The sequence below is a fragment of the Pelecanus crispus genome, chromosome 4 (genome assembly GCF_030463565.1).
Source record: "Pelecanus crispus isolate bPelCri1 chromosome 4, bPelCri1.pri, whole genome shotgun sequence".
NCBI lineage: Eukaryota > Metazoa > Chordata > Aves > Pelecaniformes > Pelecanidae > Pelecanus > Pelecanus crispus.
The window spans coordinates 34,683,596-34,709,803 of NC_134646.1; the positions used below are offsets into that span (position 1 = coordinate 34,683,596).

The 26,208-nt window shown below is 36.3% G+C and overlaps 1 protein-coding gene across 1 annotated transcript in view; it reads right to left on the reverse strand.

Moving 5' to 3' along the window:
• Positions 1-18,967: 18,967 nt before the first annotated feature.
• CCSER1 (coiled-coil serine rich protein 1) overlaps positions 18,968-26,208 on the reverse strand; it is a 662,304-nt gene continuing 655,063 nt past the window's right edge. The window contains exon 9 of the mRNA XM_075709669.1: positions 18,968-19,453. Within this exon, the coding sequence (XP_075565784.1) occupies positions 18,968-19,453 (486 nt within the window). The remainder of the gene's footprint in view (positions 19,454-26,208) is intronic.

Here is a 26,208-nt window from a genome sequence, read left to right on the forward strand (position 1 = left end):
TCACCCAGGGATTACTGAAGTCCTCTGCTTCTCTGATGCATAAGAAACTGCTTAGAGAGTCCTAGTCTATCCCACACCACCCCATACCACTGATAATAGGGATGTTGACTCAGCGTGCAACAAGTGGTGATGATCAAGCAATACTGTGACAGCAGCTTCAAGCCGTAGGGTAACGTTTCAGACAAGAAATAGAAATAATACTTTGGCAGCCATTTCTCTACGTACACCACACCCCAGAAGGTTAAGCATTAATAGGCCCACCCAGGTTGTCTTGCAAATTGATCATTTTTACTCTAAGTTATCAAAATACAAGATATGTTAGAAAGGCTTATTCTTATAGAGTTTAAGGTGGGTTTGCTTTTTTTGTTGTCGTTGTTATTTAAAAAATCAGAGCTTGCTTTCCTAAAGCATCATGGACATCACTTCCTGGTTTTGGTACATGTGTACAATGCACAATCTACATAGGAGAGAAACAAATGGCTTCTCTTTCCGCCCTGCCTTTCTCAGACTGCCAGACAGTTTCAAGTATTGCAGATCCTGAGAAATCATCAGTACCATTTTTAGGGTAACAGATGGAAATTGTCATTATTTCTATAAATATTTAAAGTAGCTTAAGCAATTTCTATGAATATTTTGCTGCTTTATAAATACCTTAAGTAATTCACTTTCTCAGTTGGCTGTAATGACCACAGAAAGTAAAATAAGGACTCAGCATCCTTTATGAAATGCCTCCTAAATAGCAAGCAACTGTAGCTCTTGTTTTCCTATGTGCTATATTTTAATTATAAATATGTAAATCCCACACAGTGATATATTTATCACAGAAGGTTTTACATTCTGAAACATATCACAGTTTTAGTGATACAGCAAAAAGCAAGTTTAGTCTTTTATGGGCTAAAAGCTTGGTGTCTGTAAAGTTATGCTACATGTAGAAGCAGGGTCTGGGAACTGCACTTCTAGAGTGATCTTCCATTATGTCAGAAGACAGAAGGCTAAAGCCACCTGGATAAATTAAATACCCATAAGGCAGGTCTGAATAATATGATGTGACCCAGTGGCCACACACCTGTGCTGCTGTGGAACAAGCTGCACTTATTTCAGAAGGCAGAATTTGAAATTACCCAATACCATAGTACCAGGGTCAGAGCATGCATTCCACATGGGTCAGGGCATATGTTTCATATGTGTTCCTGTGGGTTTACTACCTATTTATTCAGTAACACTTCTAAGGCAAATTATTAAGCTAGACTGAAATGACATCTGTCCTGGTTTCAGCTGGGATAGAGTTCATTTTCTTCCTAGTAGCAGGCATAGTGCTGTGTTTTGGATTTAGTAGGAGAAGAATGTTGATAACACACTCATGGTTTAGTTGTTGCTAAGTACTGCTTGTGCTAGTCAAGGACTTTTTCAGCTTCCCATGCTCTGCCAGGTGCACAAGAAACTGGGAGGGGGCACAGCCAGGACAGCTGACCCAAACTGACCAAAGGGCTATTCCATACCATATGACGTCATGCTCAGTATATAAACTGGGGTGGGGGGGGAGGTGGGGGGGGAGGTGGGGGGGTGGGGTTGGCCAGGGAGCAGCGATCGCTGCTCGGGAACTGTCTGGGTATCGGTCGTCAGGTGGTGAGCAATGGCATTGTGCATCACTTGCTTTGTATATTATTATTATCATTATTATACTGTTACTATTAGCATTACTGTTTTACTTTATTTCAATTATTAAACTGTTCTTATCTCAACCCGGGAGTGTTTCTCACTCTTACTCCTCCGATTCTCTCCCCCATCCTATTGGGGTAGGAGAGTGAGCAAGCAGCTGCATGGTGCTTAGTTGCTGGCTGGGGCTAAACCACAACAACATCTATTAAAAAAAAAAAAGACTCTCAAAGAAACGGGAGGGCAAATTTTAAGCCTGGGATGGTTTTGTGTCTAGTTTACAGCATGGTCCTCCAGTTTGTATGGAGGCAACTTCTTGAAAGGCTTTAGAACCGCAACAATGCATAGCTGATGTACAAGCTGGTTTGTCCTGAAGTAGCCTGCTCTAAAACACTGCATTCTTGATTTCTTAAGAAATGAAGACCATTCCTCATTGGGTCAGTCTAGCATTAAACTGGCTGGCTGAACTACATCCCATAAAGAGTTTAGCTCTAAAGCATAGATAAGACAATATGATTTGGTTTGCATCTGTTGCCATAAGCATACAGCAATTTGAATGTTCTTCCTGGTACTTGGTACAGAATATGTGGCACCTGGTATCTTTAAAAAAAAAAAACCAAACCCACCAAACTATTTTTGAGCTGGGAAAGGGTACATTATAGAATAGTTAGCTCAGCCCCACAAAGACAGAGCATTTGACTTCTTATAAAAGTACTGAAGAACACTGTTGCCTCTGTGACCAATTTTCCAGGCCTACCCCTGTGAGGAATGAAGGAATTTAAGCTTGGAGAATTGGTAAATGCAAGAGAGAGGGGACATCCCAGCATGAAATGGGAAAGAGAGGAGAGATCCATGGCAGAAAGGCAACTCTCAGACAGTGGAGGCTGACAGACATGAGACCCAAGTTCTTCACTGATTTTAAGCTCACTGCTGTAGAAAGCAATCCAGCTGCAACCAGGTCTGGCCCTAGCAGGGTTACCTCAGAAGCAGCAGAAGTGACATACATGACAAGCATCTTCAGCAGAGTAATTTCTAGAGAACAGGCTACAGAAACAGTCCCTCAAAGGACTTTGTAGGAGGAGTACAAGTTACTTTTTAGTTTAGGATGATAACTGCAGAATGCAAGGAAGCAAGACATTGAAATATTGGAAGCAGTTAACACAGAGGGAGACATTTCTCTGATAAGTACCAAGATATTTAACTCCTTCCCAGGTGAAAGGCATTTACTGATTATTTGAACCTACCCCTCCCCAAGCCAGCACAGCAAGCCATTTTAGTACAAGCCATCCAGAAGCTGTCAGCTGCTGAGGAGGGGGGGGAAAACAAAAGTTCTTCAGATTTTTCTGTTTCCTATTTGTCACTGGATTATCTGAACCATCATGGCAGCTAGCTACTACTGTGGCATGTGTATTTTTCTGTAGATTATGACCCTGATGTTTGGAATAGATTAATTCATTAAGAAGCCAACAAAATAAGTTAGCTGTTGCCAGCTAACAGCAGTGTGTAAAAAAGCAGGGGACCAAACCAGACCATTGTGCACCATTACTACCAGGGTAACTTAGACAAGTTGAGTGCTTGCTGCATCTCCTTGAGAACTGCTGCAGCCAACAGCTTCCTTTCAGCATTTACCTTACCAACTCTACCAATTTATATGATCACACCTAAATGCGAGAATGCAGGATTAAGGGGAGAAAAGGATACTTATTGTTTAGGTACTTTTTTAGCTCTCACACAAGAGTGTCCTGAAGTCACTAGCTTTCTAGCTACTTCTGATCTGCACTGCAAACCTGCATTTACTGAAGTCTTCAGTGTCTGTCACACACACAGACCACAGAGGAAGTTCTTTTGAAGTATCCTTCACAGCAAAGGTCGCTGACAGGAGGAGAGGATTCCCCAATTATTTATCTATCAGATGGCTAGGACTTCCAATACATTTTTCTTTCCAATTTCTTACTAAGAGTCCATGCTGGTAGTAGACTTTTGCTAAAACTTTTTAACAGGTCAAGGAAGGCAGTTTCGTGAAGAAGGATGCCAAAGAAGTGATCTATGAGCATGTGTGTTGGTGTAACAACCCTTTCCTCCTCCCAGGGTTTCTTCTGTTCCTCCAATCAGAACAGAAATAACAGTCACTAGGAAATACTCCCAAGCATCTCCAAATGGAAAAAACCCCAAACACCAAATGTCAGCAGATTGCTGGGTCTCAGATTTTCCTTTACTGAATGTACACTAACACCTACTAATATCAGCCTCAAATTTCCACATTCTAATAGAATTAGAAGGTTAATTACATCTGAACAGGTAGGATAAGGAAATTAATTTATAGTAATTTATAAATTAATTTCTAATTTGTTTATAACTTTCGAGATAGAGTATAATAATCTGTTACTCAAAGCTGTCCGCTGTTAGTTTCGATGCCCTAGCATACCACGTCCAGCTTCTAGCTGTTGCTCTGGAGGGGCACAAGTCTTGATTTTTATTTTTTCACCTTTTTAATCTTTCATACATCCGGGGCAGATCTGTTAGTACCAGTCAGACAATTGGTACTTCAGGCCATAGGAAATGGCACAACATATCTGCCTAGACAACAGACTCATTCCCAAACTCTATTACTTAAAGTTTATTTTCGCTGGTCAATATTGCAGGAAAGGATTATTATTTCTACATATCCACCTAGCCTGAGGGAAAAAAAAGAAAAACTAATTATTTTAGAATGTCTATTAATACAGGCCTCAAATTTCCATGTTCTGATTTTGATATGGAAAATCCTTAGTAGTACCTTGTTGCAAAAACTCATTTTTTGGGGGCAGGTACATTCCCCTAAAATGGTTCTTCCAGTCTGTTGAAGTCTGCTGAATGTGGGTTCCCTTTTTTTCCAGAATAGGGATGAGAACTTTTGGACAAAAGATATTTTGGTATTTCAATCTATTTTAGGGCCTCAAGATACTGCAAAACACAATTGTCAGAGCAGGTATGAAGAAAGGAAGAAACACTATCCAAAAAACCAAGCTGGTATTACTATAATTTTTCATCTTTTAAGTACCCTGCCATTCCAACTTCCTCTCCAATCTGACTTCTCAAATAAAAGCAGGAGCACTAATATTATAGTCAGTCCTTTCTTTCCTAGTTGTACCCATTCCTCCCCATTCTCAGAATACTTGTACTGTGAAAGTGTCCAGTGTGCACAAGCTCCCAAAGATTCTAGATCATAACAACTGCAAGCTTGACAGTAGTGCAGAAATTAGATTTTAATGTTAGAATTTATTTTTTTTGTTTGTTTTTTTAAAACACAGAATTTGGTCTATGTCTTTATATTAAGATTCACATCATATGGTATTATGATTCATATTACAATATAACACATTCACTGCTTCAGCTAGTATTTGAAGCAAAGCCAGATATAACTATGCTATAAGTTTCTACTTGTTACTTTACTTGAGTTAGAGTGAAAAATGCAAGCTTGACTTTTGTGAGAAGCGTGTAAGCCTTTCTATAGCAAGCCTCAACATGTTAGCATGAGCATCCAAAGGGGAATCTATTACATCCTAGGAAACTCGGATATCAAAAGTTGGAAGAATGCTGTTCCGATTGTGAGAACTTTGACATGTGTTAAACCAGAAATAACTGAAAACAAAACAAAAAATCGTTTCACAGGAATTTCTTATATTGCAATGAATTTTCATCTGAAATAAGAACCAAAAGCTTTAAAGAAGAGTTGTGCACAATAGTTACCCACTTCATGGGTGCTAATTTTTTTTTTTTTTTTTTTGAGCTTTAAGTCCCTAAATTGTGGCCTGAATGTAACAAACATTAATTGTCTACATCTTTACTATCACAAGACATCATGGCCAGTGGGGATACAATAAGATCCAAGATTCCTGTTAGTACTCTAATTGTAGAATAACGGGGACTGTACCTATTCCACAGTTTGCGATAGCCTCCCAACTTGTGCACCTCCTCTCCATCTCTATAGCCTGTTGTGCCCTATTTTGCTCATGGGACCCTAAATGAAAGGGCTGGCATACCTATTGCTGAAGATATATTAGGTCTTTCTTCACTACTATATATCCAGAGAATACTTCAGTGAAAAAAACCCCAAACAACCAAAAAGCAAACAGGGAGGGGAGCCTTTGTAGAAATTCAAAGTGACAATGTAATGCCTCATAGTATGCATGGCCCTCTACCCCCACAGTCTATATGGGCCAAACCATATATTACTCTTCTTTGAAGGCAGTCAGAGCTCTGCCTTTCTAAGTTCTCCCAAGGAATTTGAACAAAACAGGTACAAAGAGAGTATCAGTAAGTCCAGCTCCCCCAGGCATTTAATCAACAGCCCAATAAGATTTCCATAATGATTAACATTAAACAAATATTATTCAGAGGGAATTACAAGCAAACAAGGCAGATCAAAGCAAAGAGTGGGATGGGGAAAGAAAGCTGGGTTTCAACAAAACAGTGAAGCAATTTGACAAAGGTGGCACTGAAATAAAATACCAAGGTCTTGAGGCATGAAGATGAATATTATGTAACTGCTAAGAAATAAAGGTAGGGTATCAGCAATTTAAGGAAACTAAACCTATATAAAAAAACCCTGCATCATTGCTAGAAACAAAGAGGGCAGGGAGTCTCTGAGCAGACAGTTCAACCTTAGAAGAAAGTTGTCAAGACTCACTTGGTCACTGAGCCAGTGCTGCCTGTTAAGAACTACAAGTGGAAGTTCTTTTTCAAGCCATAGCTTGGGAGGGATTTTCAGGTTGTTTCAAACAGATACACCAGATACTAGTTAGGCATTTTATCCTTGCAGTCTGCCTTTCAACTCAGGAACCTCATAGTGAAGTCAGAGCTGCCAAAGTCCCAGTGGAATTAATCTGAATGTGTAAAAACCTTTACAAAAGGACCCCAGTTACTTTGCATGATTTGTTGCCTTTACCATTCTATCAGTTTTTCCACCAGTCGTGAGTTGAAAGGTCTTTCACAGCAAAAGTTTTTTATTTTGCTTTCATCACTTCTGTAACAGAGCAGAAGCTTTTTGGAAACAGTGTGGGTCAGTATCTAGCACTGCCATCTCCCAGTCCATACAAACTGCATTGCCACAGCAATGCAATTCAGTGTTATGATTCCAAGATTCAAGCTCTTAATTTTACAGTTAGATTTCTCCCACTGTATATTGCAGTTTTCTGATGCCTTTATGCATCAGACAAACAGTGACAGTGTTCACATGGTTGAACTAACACTGCATTCTGCGGATGCACTTCTTTCTCGGTTTTATGTAGTGGTGTGTTACCATAGAAACCAATAAAGAAAATTACTCATATGCACCTTATGTCATGATTCTCCAGCAAACAGTTCTTTAAGCCCTGGTGCAACTAAGACACTGAGATGCCTTAACTCCTCTTATTCTAATGGAGCAAAGTGTAGGACATAGGGAATTCCACGGAGTTCTCTGTTGAAGCCAATGCTTTTCTATTTGCTCATAAGTGTTAGTTTTCACTTCTTTTCCTCCCTCTCCAAGATCCTATTGCAGTCTTTTGCTTGTCAACTATTTTGGTCTGTTTAAAAACTCTATTTAGGATCAAATGGACCTGTGAGAAATTGTATCTTTACAGGAAGAAAGCAGAAAGGCTTCAAGAAGTTATAGTAACTGCAGGTCCACAAGAGCTCACCTACAAATTTTTAAATTGGATTGCATGTGTGTGTACACGCATGCCCATGGGTGTTACAGCAGACCACAGATTTGAACATTTTTCACACTTGGCTCTTAGAGATCAATAATTTCTGTCCTGAAGCTATTATAGTCTGAAAAAGATATAGGTCAAAACTGAGAGCAGCAATACAGATAGGATTACACACCTAGTTATCAACAGAATTAGGAACACAAATTCACACAGTCTTAATTTGTAGCCAGACTTCTATCCACTAAGCCATGTTAAGTTACAGAAGTAGTATCCCATTGAATTTGTCAGGCATTAGCTACGTTTCAAAATGAAAATCAGCTTAATAGAAGGGGAAAGGTGACAGGCAAGTAACAATAGGCCAGTATGAATAACAGGTCAATAAGCATAATAGACCAAGGGATTAAAAAAAAACAGACCAAAACAAAACAACCAAAACCCAATCTTAATTAATGAGTGCAAAAATACTGGACTCCACAGCATAACCATCTCCCAAAAATAAATATTTCATAGGGCTAAAGCGTAGGACCATAATGTCTTACCAAAGCATTCTTTCAGCTGGTTTATTGTAATATTCTTTTGACAGTCACAATTCCATCCTTTGTGCAGTCAAGTCTTGAATTTGTACCCTTCAATCAAGGAAAGAGCCTGAACTATTATAGTCTTAAAAAAACCAAAATAATTTATACTATGGTATTCCTACCCCTTTGTATTTTCTCCCTACAAAATACACTTTCTCTAGCTTCTTTCAGGTCTTGCTTGACCAAGACCTCTGGTGCTAATGATGATAAGAAAAACTACCTTTTCCATCCTCACCTTTTAAGGCCTGTTCTTATCTCATGACCTGGTAATTAAATCAGGCACAGGTGAAATTCAGTTCTCATAGTTCTCAGTGTCTTAAAGGGGTCAGCATACCTTATGTTATAGATGGAAATTTGTAACAAAGTATAAAAGAAAATATATTAAAAAAAAAAAAAAAGAAAGAGAGAAAGAAGGAAAGAAGAGACTGATTAAAATGACTGAAGTAATTTAAAGCAGGACCTGTATCTAGCTGGTGTTGCTAACAGGAGTGCACATCTGTGTTATACAGCAGTGTAGGGGTAGATGTGTGCTGATCCCTCTAAAATAGTGCTCTGCATAACATCATGCTGCTTGAAACAGTGCTGCATGTAGGTGTAATTATGCTCACAAATAATCTAACTTGCACTGAGTCACTATATACAGGATTTTTCTGAATGAAATTTAATTCTTAGCTAACGTATTTCACATTTGTCATTAAAAGCAGTGAACTCAAGGAAATATGCTGATTATTAGTGCTTTTCCAACAGTTGAAAAATCTTTGAGATTGATTTCCTTTAATTTTATATTAGTATTTTTTTCAATCTGAAACCATGAATTAAGACTTAGCTCATTCTCTTACATGTGGTTTTCTAAAACAACATTCAGAATATTTTTAGAGTTATTACAACATAAAATATTACAAATAATAATACTACATACCAAACAACTGAGGAATTGCTTTGCTGTCTGCTGAACATTGTTTCACTCTGAGTAACCAGGAGCTTTTGAAGTATTTATGTGATAGGGAATAAATTCCTGTCCTGTTGTTTCATTAAGGAACAATTTACAGGGAAGTAAGGAAACATATAACATGTAACCATGAAAAAATTCTCAGGCACTTTACAGACTATTACCATACAAAGGCTACGCTGTCCATCATTTTGGATACAGTCAAGCTTCATAGAAGTGTTGTCTGTCACGTGGGGAAGTTTCCTTACCTCCCAAACACTTTGTATGACCTGTTCAAATTCCAAAGAAACTTCCTATTCCTTGCATCTAATTTGACATTCCTTTCACTTCATTGAGTAGAAGGCTGATAATGCAGTAATTTAAATTCACAGAAAAATATCAGTGCTCTGTACAGATATGGATGGGTATAACACTGTCATAGATCAAAAATTATTCTTCTACTGATATAATAATAATGTATTTCAGGGTTTTTTTTTTTTCTTGGAAGATATATATATATATAAAAGTAAAATAACCTATTAAGCTTCATATTCCTGCAAGGCACCCAAATGCTCAAAAGAATTACTATGTACACCACTAAAATGGAGCAGCTATTGAACAGTGTATAGGAACAGTAAGAAACAGCTTAGAATAGGACATCATATATTTCTAAAAGTATTACTGACAGAGTAGTATATGGGTAAGTACTGTGAAATGAGCTACAACCATTTCTAGATGCAGAATTGGAGGTCAAGCTGAGGCTTTCAAAGTTGGGACTGAAAATGGTATACTGTGGTGATACAAAAAAAAAAAAAAAACAAACCCAAATAAAGCTGCTGGACTAAGAATGCAGCCCATCGGAATTATTTACATGCAGGAATAAGCTGAAGTAGAACTTTGCTGGCCACTAGACTATCAGTTATGACAGGATCAGCAATCACTTTGGTCTTCATAATTCTTTTATTAATAGAACACTGTTAGTGATGACAAATATTTTATAGCCTTACAAATGTGATAATTTGCTTATTTCTTCTATATTTGAATCAAAGTAATATTAATGATTTTGGCCTTTGAAGGTTAAGACACTCATTTAGATATGCTACAGGGAAAATGAAGCAAAGTGGAGGAGTGTTTTATAACATCCTTACTTGAAACACTATGAGGGACAATACACAAACATACACATAATATAAGCAAAAGAGTATAGCACAACAAGAAGCTGAAGAGAAGAAAGAAATAAAATTAGGCCTGATTTTAATCATGGAAATTACTGTTTTCACACTAAGAACAAGTGGGAAGTGGGGTAGGGAACTGAGAAATGTTGTGGATGCAAAATTACTTTGATACGCAGGAAATAGTGTAATAAGGAATTTGCAAAATACCAAGGCAGAATGGAAATATTTTTTTTTCCTGCAACAAAGTAGAATTTTTGTATATACGCTTTTGATTGTGTAAAAAGTTCTGAAGAGGTGTTTGTACTTAATTATTAACACAGCATCAAATATCTTCAATTTACAATTCTCATCAAGTGATTAAAGAACCTAGGGAAAAAATAATATAAATCTTTTGATTATGACAGATTGCTAACAGCATTGTCATAAAAGTATGTGTGTTTATTAAAGTGCAGTATGTATTTCACCACCAAAAGTACACAGAAAAGTCAAATAAATGTAAAATATTTCAATGAAAAAACCAACACAGGCTCATCATAGAATAACATAGGATTTTTATTAACCAATTCTCTTTTGGCAGAAAGGAAAGAAAAACTGTAAGAGCCCTTTATGTTCACTTCAAATATGGAAATATCTGAATGTGCACCTCAACAGTAAGGTTTAAAATTAAAATTCTGTATCAATATTAAAAAACAATATTTAATTTTTTCCATGAAACGTAAAGGTAAAAATAATGCCAACTAGAAATAGGAACAAACAAATGTCCAATAAATAATACCAATAGAATCCCATAGTACTGTTTTATGAACTGCCATAACTCTTCAAAGTAACCCTCAGAAATCATATCGCCAGTAATCTGATTAAAAAAACAACAGAATGCTGCTTGATATTCTTTAGAGACAACAGTGTTTGTATCCAAAGGCTACGTATATTTTTTCAGTCAGTGCACAAAGACTGAATTTGAAACAATCAGGTTCTTATTGCACACAAGTTACAAAACCTCAAAACAATTTAAAAAAAAGAATATAAAAAAAAAAAATCAGAGGACATGGGGTACTGTGATACTAAAATCAAAGGTTAGGGTTGTGCCATTTTTAAATATTAAATAATATTTGCCTGTTAAATAAGAATAAGAATTTAACTAATTTATGGCTTTGTGGGGTAAAACCACTAAAAATCACGAAGAACTTGTCCAGTCAGACCTTAGATATATTTTACAGCTTTCTTTTCAGAACATAACGAAGTTAGGTACCTTGGGGCAAATATCTTCACTATTGTAAATTCTGCTCCAAGTTGATTTTTAAGTTGCCTTTTAAAGTGTGTTATCTCTTAGAAAAAATAGTCTCATTTCTTTGTTTTTAAATTTAAGTTACAATCTAAATCATCAAAGTGAAATCCTGGACTTGAATATGTTCAGTGAAAAAGCATTCCATTGCCTCATGTAGAACTGTACTCTTTTCAATACACTTCAACAGTACATTATTTATACTTAATCTTCAAGTGAATATCTTCCTCTTTTTCTCATCTTTGTTAGTCTTTTAAAGCCTCCAATTCAAGTAATCTCTATGGTATTGCCAATTACATTTAAAAAACTGTTTTCAATAGTATATAACAACTGGCCTTGCAGTATATTGTTATTGAAATTAAATGGATGTTTAGCAGCATATAATAAAAAAATCAATGTCTTACTAGTCCTTCAATTTTTATAGTGGTCAGTAGTTTTTTTTTAAAAAAGAAAAACATCCTGAACAGCAAGATACTCATAAACAAGTACACAATGAGAAAATGATCAGATAAAATGTCCAATTTTAATACATAAAGCAGAAAACTTCCATTAAAAAAAAAAAATGCCTAAAGCTCTGTAATGGCAATTGGCAGTATTAAAGAACACATACAACTTTCAGAAATACTCAAGAGTTGGCCTAATTTTAATTGTCCCCAAATCAGTTTGAATTTCACATAGGCCAAACTGTTTGTGGAGATATTTGTGTAAAAGTTTTCTCACACGAATCATGGTCCTTCATTGGAAAGTAAAACCAAAACTGTGACCCTATTAACTAAATGTAGCTCTTGATGTGGGGTCCGGGTCATGACTCTCTTCAATGTTTCCTTATTGTTTAGAGTATGCCGATAGCTAGCATACGGGCATTACCATGGCTGCATGAAACACAATTTTACAAACCTACTTCAGATAGTTAGAAATGACTACACAAAGTGCAAGGCTGTAGGGATCCAATAATTTTTTTTGTCTGAATTGTTTCTCTGTTGTTCTGTTTGTTGCAATTGTGTTGTTCTGCTTACACTTATCCTTCAGATAAAGATAACACCCTGATAAAAAAAAATGTAAATTCACTCAGATGCTCTTTGATCAAAATATCGAAGTACCCTCATCCATACTTTGTGGTGTTATGTGATCGTTTTATCTCATTTCTTGTTATTCCAAGAGATTTATTTTATAAATATTACTTCAGTGTATTTCACAGAAAATGGCTATGCACCACCATCCCTGGAACAGAAAAAGAACTATCAATCTGTCACCCTTCACCCTTCCATTAGATTTTTCCCAGCTATGAAACATCTGTTCTCCACTTACACAGATTTTTATGTACTGTTGATCCTCTTGCTTAAACAACATCAGATGCATCACTGATTAAGGACTTTGATTGCTTATATTCTCCTTGTAGTATTGATCATCCCTACACACAATCTGTAGAGTATGTACAAAAACATTTTTTTCCCCGCACTCTTAACCATGGGGAAAAAAGGTAGATTTTTTTTTTTTTTTAAATTAATGATTTGGAAAACAAAGGCTGATGATATAGCTGGACAAGGGACTTGAGTAGGAAGGCTGCTTCTTATCTTTTCTGCTTATATGGGGGTTTTGAAGAGTATTTATATGTAGATACAAGTAAAAATACTTTTTATACATCATACCTTTCAAACAACATATATGAATGAAATTGCTTATGTTAGAAAAAATATTATTTGTTTGTTACCTTTTCAAAGAAGCAAGAATTGATTGTTTTACTTTGATGGGATTGTTCACATGCTTACAGTTAAGCAGAGTATTCTGAACCCTGTTGAAATCAAGTTTAGGTAAGAAATAGAATACAAGCCAATTTGTAGTTCATATTAATCCCTCATATAAAGTGCATTGACATAATGGAAAAATAAAAATAAATTTAAATTCTACTACTACTGTTGATATCCATATACATTTAAAATTACCCTATTAGGGCTTTTTCAATGTGATAAAAGCAGGCCCAAATCAGGCAATGTATTTGCTTATACAGGTGCTTAAATAAGTTTGAGAGTCTTTTTGGGTAGATGTAAATCAGCTGTAACCACAACTCACCAACACAGTTAGAGCCTTCACTTAGGAAGTGGAATTTTTTCTGTGAACATACCACTTACTACTCTAGCAGCCACACAACAGTTATGGGAGAAAATATTAACATTTTAATGATCAAATATTAAAAAAATCCAGTGGAGCCTTCTTAAAGTGAAATGACACTGTGGTGCAACCTGTCTACATAGTCAGCACAAGACCGTACCTAAAGGAAATGTTTCTGAAATCCAGAGAGACACAGCAAAGGTCACAATACAAAATACAAGGAGATATTATTTGCACACTAGAAAAATCTTCTCAGTGGAGTATTTTCTGTTCTATAATGTCTACATGGATTTGGAAAACGAACAGACGTGACACTTGCCACATCCATCAGATTTTCACAAATCTTTCATAGTTAAGATCAATCAGAATAGGTTTTCCATCCCCAGGAATCATACAGAGACCTTCAGGTAAGTTTATTGGTGCCCTGCTTTCATAGGGCCAGAATTACTTCTGCAGAAATTCTCAACAGTCCTCCCTGTGTATTTCAACTACAGGACTGAGGGCAAAAAATTTGTTGGTGATGAAGGCAACAAAAATGGCAAGTCAAAAAATATTTCACAGCTGTACAAAATGCAAGTGACAGTTGTGGCTACTGAGAATCCCAGGTTTATAGGAAATTTATGGTGAATAAAAGTTAATTTTTTTTTCTTTTTTCTTTTCTTTACATACAGAGAGATATTTTAAGAATATTTAAAAAAAAAAAAACACAAAACATTTCCAAAATATTTCAATAAGTAAGGTCCGTTACCATTAACTTTGCAATAACAGAAGATCCTTGAAGAAGATAATTAAATCCAGACAGTTGCCCTAGACTGAAAATACACTGCAAATCTCAAGCACCTTAGAGATTTCAGATAGCTAGTGTCTTTTATACTATAAGGAGTTAGTATCATATGCATCACAGTGGATACACTCTCACAAGCTGGACAGATCATCAGTGAGGAACCAAGATCCAAACAGAGAGAGTTTACTAGGTTAAAAACAGCACATGGCATTTTTATCTTTAAAAAAATAATTATCAGCAACATGTGTTCTGCAGCTGCTGAAATTTCCAAACAATCTTAGAAGTACCTTACATAGGACACGTTAGAGTAAACTCCGTTTAAAGGCAGTCATGGCCTGCATGATTTGAGTATGTCCTTCTCCTGAGGGATCTCTGCCAACTTCTTGCTGACTGAAGAACACTAAAATACATCCTGGAAATGATGCTGTGTGTTTCTCCAAGCTGGGAGAACAACTCCACTATTACTTTTGATGTACTTTCTCACTCGGTACTGCCTACTTCATCTGGAACAAGCTTCAAACAGCAAATTCTCCTCCAGAAAAAAAATCATCAGTAGCGAGAGCGGAAGAAAAGAGGCCATAGGACATATTTCGTTAATGCGCTCAGATACAGAACCTACACTTTCCAACCACTACAAATGTCTGTAAGAAGACTCCTCTGGATTTTTTGCTCTAGGTATTTATTTCAAAGTTTTGTTAGAGGTCACTGTTACTCTACTGGACTTCATTTATGACTTACGTAAACATGCAAAGAGTTTTACAGGGATTTTTTTGCTTTTGAAAATGAAGTTGGGGGGGAAGTACGTTCACTATAGATTGTGAACTGGCATTTTTGCTAGGTCAAATCTTTTCTTGTCTTTTCTGTAAACCAGGGAAGATTTCTGAATTCAGAGATCTCCTATGCATAAACTGAGACTAGTTGGATTAAAGGCCACAATCCCAAATGTCAAGTGACTTAACTCAGTATAGTCTAACTGAAGTTAATGTTGTACTAATCAAACCAGTGGAGGCATGGCACAACAATTATGTCATATAACTACAGTACTGATTTGTAAATAGCCTATTTTTATTAGTTTGCAGAGTATACTGTGGATGTAACAGTATAAAGTGAATCAGCACAGACAGAAATCACTACTTCCAAGCTGGCTTTTGGGAAAGGGAAAAAATACCAATATTTAGGCAGTGACTGCAATGAACTTGCAGGACAGACACGAATATCCTAGGGTGAGCTTTCAAATGCTCATCCAAACCTCATGTGAACGTTTTAGTGTGGATACACTCTCTTTCAAAATTTCCAGAAAAAAAGACATGTAAGGAAAGCCCTTCATTTATGTGGATGTGTGTATTTTGGAATGAAAAGCAATAAAGTTAGGGTCTGGATCAAAAAAAAGAAATCTGTTCCAGCTGTTTCATTTTTTGTATAGAGCGTTGACCTGTCTTTAACAGGTGGCAGAAATTTACATTGCAGGATGCTTTCGGATGCTGCTAAATAGCCTAAATAGAGAAGAGGTTTGTAGTAAAACTTCTCACTCCAATATGCAGAAGCACATGGCTTGAACTTCATTTACGTAAGAAATGCATACCAAAAAAACCTTTCCACTACTCTGAAAGCCAAATATACGAACAGTACTGGACAAGTGTTTTTCTTCCATCTTCATAATTTATGACCAGGGTTGGCCCTAGCATGTTACTGTATCTTATAAATACATCCTGTAGAAGCACTCTAGTAAGGTAAGTAAGGGTAAGTTTAGAGATTATATACCATTTCAGGTGTGGCTCTATTAAATACTAAAAAGAATTTAGGGCACAGATCTAATGTTTCTTTTGCCAAGTGATTGTTTCAAAAAATGGGACACTGGTTCAAATGGAAACAGCTTTTCTTTGGGGATTTCCTCCTCCTTAAAATGCCCTCTATCACACCAAAAGATATGGAAGTAACAAGAAGCAATTTCAGTAGAAATTTTACAGTTATGCTTTGTTGTACAGAAACATATAAAAAAAGGAAAAAAAGGTACATCCATGGAAAAAATAATAAGTGCCTTTTCCCCCTGGTGTCATGTCTTTGGATATGTACAGCCTTGGAGAAATGTATAAATCATTTTATACATGGAACTCTTAAAAAACTAGAGATTTTTAGTATAAAGGAATCAGTTCACTGAAAGAATGTCCACATGCTGCTGCTTTATGATTTACTATATACACAAGAGGATCAAACAAAGGACCTCTGTTTTACAGTTACTGCTGTACTGTACATGTGGCTAATACCCTTCTCTGGGTGAGATTTACACTTAGTATTACAAATAACATAACAATGCTGAAAATACTGATACAAAACAGCTTCAAGATGACATTTTAAAAATATCCCTCACTTTAGTTGAACTGTTTTCTCCAGTTTTTTTAAGTTTCAGCTTTATAAAAGATTCTCCAAGAAAATAGTAGCATTTAAAATGTTCTTTTTGAAATGTATAGATGGATTTTTTTTAATAAAGTGTAATCCAAAAGTCCATTTTTCCAGGAAAAAAACAACTATAGATACAGTACATTGTTAAAATGTTAAAATACAGTTAAAATTGAAGAGGTTTTTTTGTTTTTGTTTTTTAATGTAGTATAGTACATTTGTATCCTGGAAAAAAATTTCCTTGATTACAGTGTATGGTAATTTATTTACAGAACTGAAATATAATTGCATACATCAACTCGAGATGAGCACAACTGAAATGTATTGTTAGTAAGAACCAGCTGTCCTTGCAATCTACCACAACCTTAAGAGAATGCTCAGGTGAAAATATGATTCTGAGTAGTGAAATTCTGTTACTACTATTTTTAATTTTTTTTGGTAGAATTTAAACTATGAGTTTCAATGCAGGACTGGGAGTCTTGAATACCCATAGTTAATTCGGTCAAGCTGTGTTTGCAATTTTTGCACATTCTGTTTTGGCAGTAGCAATGCACACAAGAACATGAAGAAGTTTGGCAAATGTTTGTCTTGATTCTTACGTACCCAACTCTGGATACCCAAAATTACCACTACAGAATATTTAGACAACACCTGCTCTCTTCAACATCAGATAATGTCATAAAATTTGCCCTAACCAAATTAAAATCCTCAATAAATAGAATCCTGAATGTTCAGGCTGCTGAAATGGCTTTGCAGAGTATCTGCCAAGCTCATAGTCTAATTTTTTCTTAATCTAACCAATCCTGTATTAATCCAAATATTAAGTAGCTAAGCAGATATATTTAACACTAGGTAAAATTTGTATCATTAATTCATTTTATATGCCCTGTGTGACTTACCTTTTAAAAGTTACAGCATTTTTAGTGGCTCCAGAAGCTTAATTTTTCATTATATGCTACTTCAGTTAAGTCACATTGGTTTGGTTCTTTGTGTGACAGTGTGCTGCACCCTTGTCTTTTGTTATTAATCACCAGTTAAAGAGAGAGGTGACTTGTCTCAGATCTGCCATAATCATAGTTAAATGTGCCAGATTATTTATAAACTACTAACTATATGTCCTATTATCATTCAAACAGATTACCCTCCATCAGAGACATTGTAAACTAAGTGTCTTGTTTAGTATATGCCACATGTGTAGAGTAACTTGACTGAGATGCCTGTTTTCAAGCCCTCTGAAAGGGGAAAACAGGATCTTTTGTTACTGACAAGTCTACAAGTTGTATGGTGTGATCACATATTTCATATTCCTGTGAGAACAGCATGCTGCACGTCAGGTAGCATTAGATTCATCTCACTTGTGTGTAGTATGTCAAGATTAGCAAACCCGCTCAGTTGGTATAAACCAGGTCATTAAGTGCAGATGATACATTGTACAGAAATTATGACTTACACAGGTGATTTGGACTGGGTAATAAGACAATTTCTTTTACTTTAGTCTTTCACCCATTTTTGGTTTGGGAAGTGAAATGAAATTATATGATGCATTACACAGCATAGAATGTCACATTGTGTCATGAGTGATACAGTGCCTGTAAAGCACAAACGTCACCACAACTTGACATGTCCTCACAGAACAAAAACATTCGAACACATGTAGTTAAATAAAGGTGGGGAGAGGGAAGGGAAGGTTGAGGAACCAAGCTGACATCCTCAGTTTGGGACCCAATTACTGACTCAAATACCTGGTGAGCCTCTAAGAACCTTGCTGTTAGAGGAAAATCAGTCACTTCCTCTACTTGTGGCATGAGGCGTTCATAAAATACATACAGCAGGAAGCGGTAACACACCTCTACAAGTGAGAAATTTCATCGTATTAAAAAAAAAAACCCAACTGTAAAAAGAGGGTCCTCAAAGATTTCTGACTCCTTATTTCCCTAGTCTCTATGAAATTCAAGAGGGTTTACTAATTACTTACCTATTCATTCCTCACATCTACTTTAACAGTAACATTATTAAACATACACAGTATTATTTAAGGTCACCTTCTAGAACTTCAGGGAATGATAGTGGCTTATAGAGGGAAAAAAAATTAAAAAAAAAAAAAATATTTAGCCAATATTGGACTAGCAATGCCAGCCAAATGGTCCCATTTATTATACCCACGGTGACTTTTGCATGACAAATCAATCTAGTTATTTAACAATCTAGTTCATCCTTTTGCCACAGTCCCAGATGGGAAAGTATGGAACCTACAGACAATGTTAATTTTTTACTTTATTTTTTTCAGGTGAAAGTAGCGCAGATGAAAACTGAAGACTGAGCTCTAGGGGAGCTTATGTTCCTCTTTAATCAACTCTCCTTCCATGGCAAGAATACAAGCACCTCATTACCCATCTTGTTGACCTAAAGTCTGTAGCTCTGCTGTGTGTAAATTGTGGTGGAGGAAAACATTTTTTCTGCTGTACATGTGTAAAGAGATAGGTCCCCTCGGAGGCTGTCCAAGTCTCCCTGTGAAAGTGGTATGCTGCCGAGGTACAGCAGTTTGGTCTCTTGTTGCTCCTGAGAACATTGGGTAGCTGTCTGCCTTGGATGCTGGCTTTGCTGTACTTGGTGTCATGGTGGCCAAACCATTCTGGGTGACCTCTGGAGCGAGGGTTTCGTATGTGCCTCTAGTATGCTTGATGACCTCCACAATCTCCTTCTCTTTTAGGAGGTTGCTCAGACACAAATTAGACAGCTGACAACTCTTGCTTTCATAGGCTGTTGCTTGGTTGCTTGATGAGTATCTAAAAGGGTCCTCGGTGGGAATATGTGCTGACTTTCTGTCCCTTGTGCTGAGATTTTGGCTCACCATTCTGTTTGGATATGTAGCCTGGGGAAAAAAAAACAAAAAAATAGCATTAGTAATAGAACATAGTAGGAAAATGGTGTAGAGTATATAAAACACTCCTCACTACAGATGTACAGCACATAGGGCTGGCAGATTAAAATGAAGGACAAATCTCGGATACTGGTAAAACTCCCAAAGCACTGCTAGCTTCAAATAGAAGTATTGTTCATTCATATTTAACAGAACTAATATTGAAAAATGCTTATTATAGGTAATGATTTGGGCATTTTCTTTAAAAAAATAGTTCAAACCAAAGGAGGACAATTTTTTTTAGAACATCATAAATGGATAAAAAGGTTCCATGAATTGTAAACAGATTTTCAAAAGCATTTCACATGATGAAACAACAAGAAATTTGATTGCATAGAGTTCAACTCATAATACTCTCAAATACTTGCAAAATGTAAAGAACATCTTTTGTGAGTATCTTCATGCCTCAGTTAAGCTCAGAACATGCTCAATTTTCATTGTCCCTTGAATCTAGGTGTTTTGTTGTGTACTTACAGTTAAATACATGCCAAAATGCTCTGCCAGAGCAGAGCAATAATTTCATTTCAGCTGCCTGGAAAAAATACAATGTAAGAAGGATTCCAGCATGTTAGCAACTTTTGATGCTGTATGAGCTGTTTAAATAAGGGGAATTTATCTGTACATGGCAAGCCAGATCACTGCAGACTTCCAGTGTGCACTTAGTGTGATGCTTCATTTTGTCCTCCACAGAACACCTGGCTGGGGAGGAGATGATGGGGCTGTGGGACCTTCTCTCATGCATTTAAAAAATATACTCTCAGTTTATAGAGTAAAATAAAGTGTTGAGGGGAAAATGCTAATAAAAAAAAGGGGGGTGCAAAAAGGGGGGTGGGTGGGGGGTGTTTCATTAACTTCTCCAGATACATATCCATATGATGTTTCAAGGAAATCTTTAACTTACACTGCAGTTAGTGCACCTCTGATTTTTTTTTTTTTTCTTTTTTTAACTAGTCAGGTTACAGTAACTAACCTCCTGCAGTTCTGTGAAGAAGGATTCTAATAATAGCATCAATGGTACTCTATTTTAAAAGTTATTTTGGAATACACATTTGCCCTGTCACACTTTCCCAGGTACTGGTTAAAGCACCTAGTTCTGACATTCATTTGCAACAAAAGTCCAATTTTACTCCATATAGGTTTTCTGTAACAGAACTCTGAAAAGACATAGTAGCAGCTTCTTGACATTTACATTGCTATATGGGCTCTGACATTGCAGAACAAAGCTGAGAAAATAAAAAATACTCCCAAGCCTTACAACAAGACTTTGTTAAAAATATTTCAGGATGTTTCCATAGGAAACTTGTATATATTGTTTCAGGACAATCTGTATCACTTCCCATGCATTTCTATTTTAAGCAACACAGAAAAATGATACAGTCAATATTCACAGCTTACATCCTTTTTTTAGTGCAGGCAGGCTAATGGTCATGCTTCTGAGCAGATTTATATGCAGGTTTGGATACAAGTATTGTGGTGCATTTTAGGCATCAGAGATGGTGTTTTCAAAAATTATTAGTACTGGCGTAACTTTTTTTCCACTTAATTGGTGCTGATTGCACCCAGACTCATAAATGAGAGAAGAACACTGCTGGAAAACTTCACTTAAGTTTTTATGCCTACAGCACATAGATGTTGAGATGAAATTCAATTTAGTTCCTAGGGAATAATTTTTGGGGAGACCTGTCTGTAAATTCAATCACTTTATAAAAATTTATTTATTTCTATGACAGTAAATAAAATCTTTCTACTGGGACAAGAGAGTCAAATTCAATGCCCTGCCCAAAACCCCTGCATTTGTTGTAAGGGAATGTTTCTGGAGTTACTGCATGTCACCCTATGCCCTTTGACAACCTAAAGATTGATATCACAGAACTGAGAGGAACTTCATGATGGGACATCTAGTCTATTCAACACTTCTGGTTAGCATCAGCTTATCCCTATGTTGCTCCTGACACTTTTTTTTTTAACCAGCTGTTAAGGACCTTCACCAATGTAATCTGTACAGCCTCCTCAGCTAACCTTTTCCACTACATTACCTTTACTTTTAGGAAAGGTCTTCCTAATGTCTAAACTGAATCCTTCTGGCTGCAAGTCTATTCCTTCTATGTCTCTCTACCATGGAAATGAAGAAAGAATTGCTGTTTGATCTTTGAATACCTGTTTATGTCTTTGAAGAATGCTGTCAAGCTACCCCTTAATCTTCTCTGCTCTAGAATAAAAAATATCACATTGATCTTTTCTCATAGGACTCATCTTCTAGACTCTGAGTCATTCACACTTGTCTTCTCTATAGATTCCCTTCAGTAATTCCACATTTTTTCTTGAAGTAGGTGGCCCAAGAGTACAGTACTTAAGGTAATCCCTACCACTATGAAGCAGAAGCAGCACTATTAATCCTATGAAGGACTTCTTAACCTGCTTCTTTTTAATTCACTCCAGTATGAGGTTAGTCATTTTATTTTGCAACAGCATGAAATTGTTCATTCATGTTCATCTGGTTGTCCACAATAGTTCCAAGAATTTTTTTCTACAAAATTATTACTAAGTTGTTCAGCTGATTATTGTCACATAGACATAATTCCTCATTTGCCTCTGTTGAATTTAATCATTTTTCCTCTGATCTTTTCTCTAATGTATCAAGATCATTCTGAATTCCAGTTTTATCCATTAACATGTTTTCCATCTTGCCCAACTGTAAGCTGTAAATTTAATAAGAATATACCCTAGTCCATTATCCAGGTAGCAAATTAATAGTATCAAAACCTATAAAACCATACTTACTATAGCCTTCTGTTTTAACATTGGGCCATTGGTAAATAATTTCCAAGGACAGTTTTCCAATTTACTCTGTATTTGTTTCATTTAGTCTGCATAGTATGTTTATAAAACAGTATCAAAAGCCTTACTAAAAGCAAGACATCTGACATCTACAGCTTTTCCTCTAGCCAGAAGGCCTGTTATTGTGCTGTTGAATGAAATTAGATTGGTTTGGGAATTGATTTGATTTGTAATCCATGTTGGCTCTCATTCATCTTGTTTTCTTCTATGTGCTTATAGTTTGTTTATTTGCCTCAACTTTTTGTCTGAGAATTGAAGTTAAACTAATGGAGAACATTATAACATATTTAAGATGAATCATAACCTGCCCCCAACACTCACAAAAATAGACACTGATACTGCACTCTGATCAGTATATACTTGTTTTGATAAAAATGCCTCAGAGCTTTTTGTGGTGGTATACACTGCTCAGTAAAAAGTCTAGGAATTAAGAACCGTTTCTCTTCCTACAGCTGCTATTGAAATGCCAGTGAAAGCATACAATTTATCTGTTTAATCAGCAACTATCCTTGTTCTTGTCTTAATTCAGTGAGATTACTCAGTCATAAACAGCATGATGTGAATAATCAGAGTTTAAACATGTTGGTGCAGACCTTCGCAGCCTTGGCTACAGAGGCCACTTCCAATGAGAAGCATGACCATTGCTGGAGGCCTTGGATACAAGTTGTCTTATAGTCTTAAAAATGGCTTAGCAGTTAGTTTTGTCTCTTGAAATATAATAAAAAATAAAAACTCGTAGGGAAAAAATTCTTATGAAACGAGTTATACCAACAGGGTAGATTTTGAAGTAAATTCAGAAGAATCAACTGGTTTTGAAAATGGGAAGTGCAGAAGCATGTTCGAAGCAAGGCATATTGTTGAAACTCAGTACCAGTAAAAGGTACAAGGCATGATTACATGATTTTTTATATTGCTTTTTTAACTGATCTTGATTAAATGCTCTGTTTTGAATATCTGGCACTGTGGTGTTTCCTTCCTCTTCCTTATAGAGGTTATATTTCACATGAAATATTTTCATTTTAGAAAATACATGCTGGGTTTGTAGGTCTCCAAAATAATTGCCTCTGGTTGTTAGGCAATAAATACTTAATAATATATATGTGGTGAGGGAAGGTCTTAGTGAAGCTGTAACTTGCTGGAATTCCCCTTCTATTGAATAATTAAACAAAAACCAGGTGGTGACAAATTAAGAGCTAATTTACCTAGATTTTAAAACATCAATAGAAATTTAGAACATGCCATCAGTATTCTAAGACATTGGTTTGATCCTGTCTCCAGCAATGAGACACAGGTGGTTAACAAGGAAAGACAGACTCATTCTATCAGATGCATAGTTAGACATGAAATGAACAGAGATTTTAATAGAAACACTGCTAAAAAGCAATACTATCATTGTTATCTATGACAAATTACTGAAGAATAGCTTCTAATCAGGCAAAGAGAGAACAGTGGTCAGATGGGAGTCAAAATCAACAAGAAATCCTCTTCCACCCCCCCCCCCCCCCAACTAACATTATTCTCCCCACAAAATATTGTCAATAAAAAGTCCAATGCTGCTTTGAGTTTCATGCAAGTTATTTTTTGCTGTCTTTCAAACATTTTTATAAAAATCACAACATACAAAATTGAAAATAATTGTATGTTGTTGTTCATTTGCTGAATTCAGATAGTTTAGCTTGAAAGAATGTAGTCAAACTGAGTTTTCCTGCTGGCCCATTTTGCAGTTATTTAGGATCCTCATGATCTGGTCAGAATAAGAAAAACATTCCAGAATGAAATGCACAGAAGTAAAAACCACACATGCAGCACCAACAAGAAAAATATTTTGGACAAACGTGAACTTTTATTTTTAACCCATTTCTCCTTATCTTCCTGTAAATGTTTCATGCAAAATTTTCTGTGGTGGACTTTTAGGTACCAACTGCATTCTATGCGCATTAGACATGAGCGAGCAAAGCCACAATCCCAATGCATCTGTTTGCCAATTTGAAGGCTGAGTCCTTGTCCAAAGCTGAAGGTGGCTTCATGCCAGTCGTGTTCAAGCCTAGCCTAGAGCAGCTGCAGGGCTGCTGTAAACTGCTGCTTGGCAGTGCTCCAAGGAGCCGATCTGCCAGCTGGTGACTGCTGAAGCAAAAAATCCATTCATCTCTTTCACTTTTATTTTTCAGTAGCTCAGCTAGAAGCAACAACTTCTCTGCCCCAGAAATCCCCAAATGCCACCTTACACTCTGCCTAACTGTGGACCCAGGAAATGGGCAATTGCAATTAGGATGCAAACATGGCTCTGAAATTTCTTTCAAAAGTAGCCCATTTTAAATATATGGAGAGGAAAAAAAAAGCTTCCTTTGTTGTTTCAAATAAGTCTTAAAGTTTAAGAAAACATCTGGATTTGAATTTCCTGATCAGATTAAACACAAAAACCCACACATGCTTTGTTGCTTGTGTCTATTTCTCAAAAAGAAAAAAAAAAAAAAAGGGATTTTATTAAAATCTGATTGGCTGTAAAATTTTGATAGGTTTGTATCATGATCCCTGCTGTTTCAAGGTACATGAATATGAGAAAGATCTAAATATTTTAAATTTGATTATTCCATGCTGGTGCTAAATACATTAAGATTGAACCAAAACCAGGAACTTGATATTCTTAAAGTATTTTTTCCATATATTTTTTTGAGGGTTCCTCTTTATGATTGTCGTTCTGGCAACTTTTTCGTATATTATGAAAAAAACCCAAACCCCCTCAGTGACCCACTTTAAAGTAATGAAAACTGACTACACTTACAGAAAGCTCCAGAATGGGACATGTTATTAAAAAACCACTGCAGCCGTTCATCACTTTCCATTTTCAAACCCAATGAGTGAAATATGACAAGAGTTAACAACAAGACATTACTGCTGCAGGTCATTTGAAAATGGATATTGTTGCTGACTGTCTTGTGATAAAGTACTGATATAAAATGACAGAAAAAGACATGAATTACAAAAACACCCCAAAAGGGTGCAGATTTTTAAGATGCCTGTGCCCAGAGGCATCTGAGAGTCTTAGATGCCTATAATGGAATTCTTCCAAGCAGAGCAGCTTTCTTAAATACATCATCCTGACTGCAGGCATAGAGAATAAAACCAAACGAAATACTCTCTCACCAGTGTACCCAGTGCATCCTGACAACCAACCAACAATGGTGTATTTGAAAAACAAGGTTGTACCACCCCAAAGGATTTTTGCTTTCAGAGGTGTTAACGCAAACGCGCTCTAGAGAGAGTAATTATTCTGACAAAAACCTGAAGACTTTCTGGATTCCCTCAAGTTTTCTATTACTTCATTATTTTGTGTTTGTGGGTACCCGAGGCATGTTAAATGTGTTCTCCAATGTAACATTAACTATATAGCCCAGCATAGCTCACTTGGCCCTTGTCAGGTCTCAGCTGGACTGTAGCACCTTCTGCACAACTGGCTCCATTTGCAGCCTAGCCCAGAATTCATAAAATATAAAGCAACATAAAGAAGTCCAGAAACAAAACAAGGTGCTATAGCTCTATATTTCTTTGAAGGATGGAAAGGATGAAGCCCAGCATCATGCTTTTGAATTTGTATCCCTTTCACAGTTCTGACAGCTTTTGTAAGTGCAGGTCTAATTTACCAAAACAGAGGTTAACTCAGTACTTTGGTATGCTACATCTGTCACTATGTCAGCTCCTTAATTTCTACACCTCCTCGCCTTTGTGCTTACTAGCTTCCAGCCTAGAGATGATCCAATACAAAATGTAATTTAGCTGCAGCAGGTAATTGTTCTTCATTCAAGTCTCTTAAAAAGCACTCACTCTTATTGATTTCAGCAGCACTTGGACCATCAGAGTAGCTTTTACAA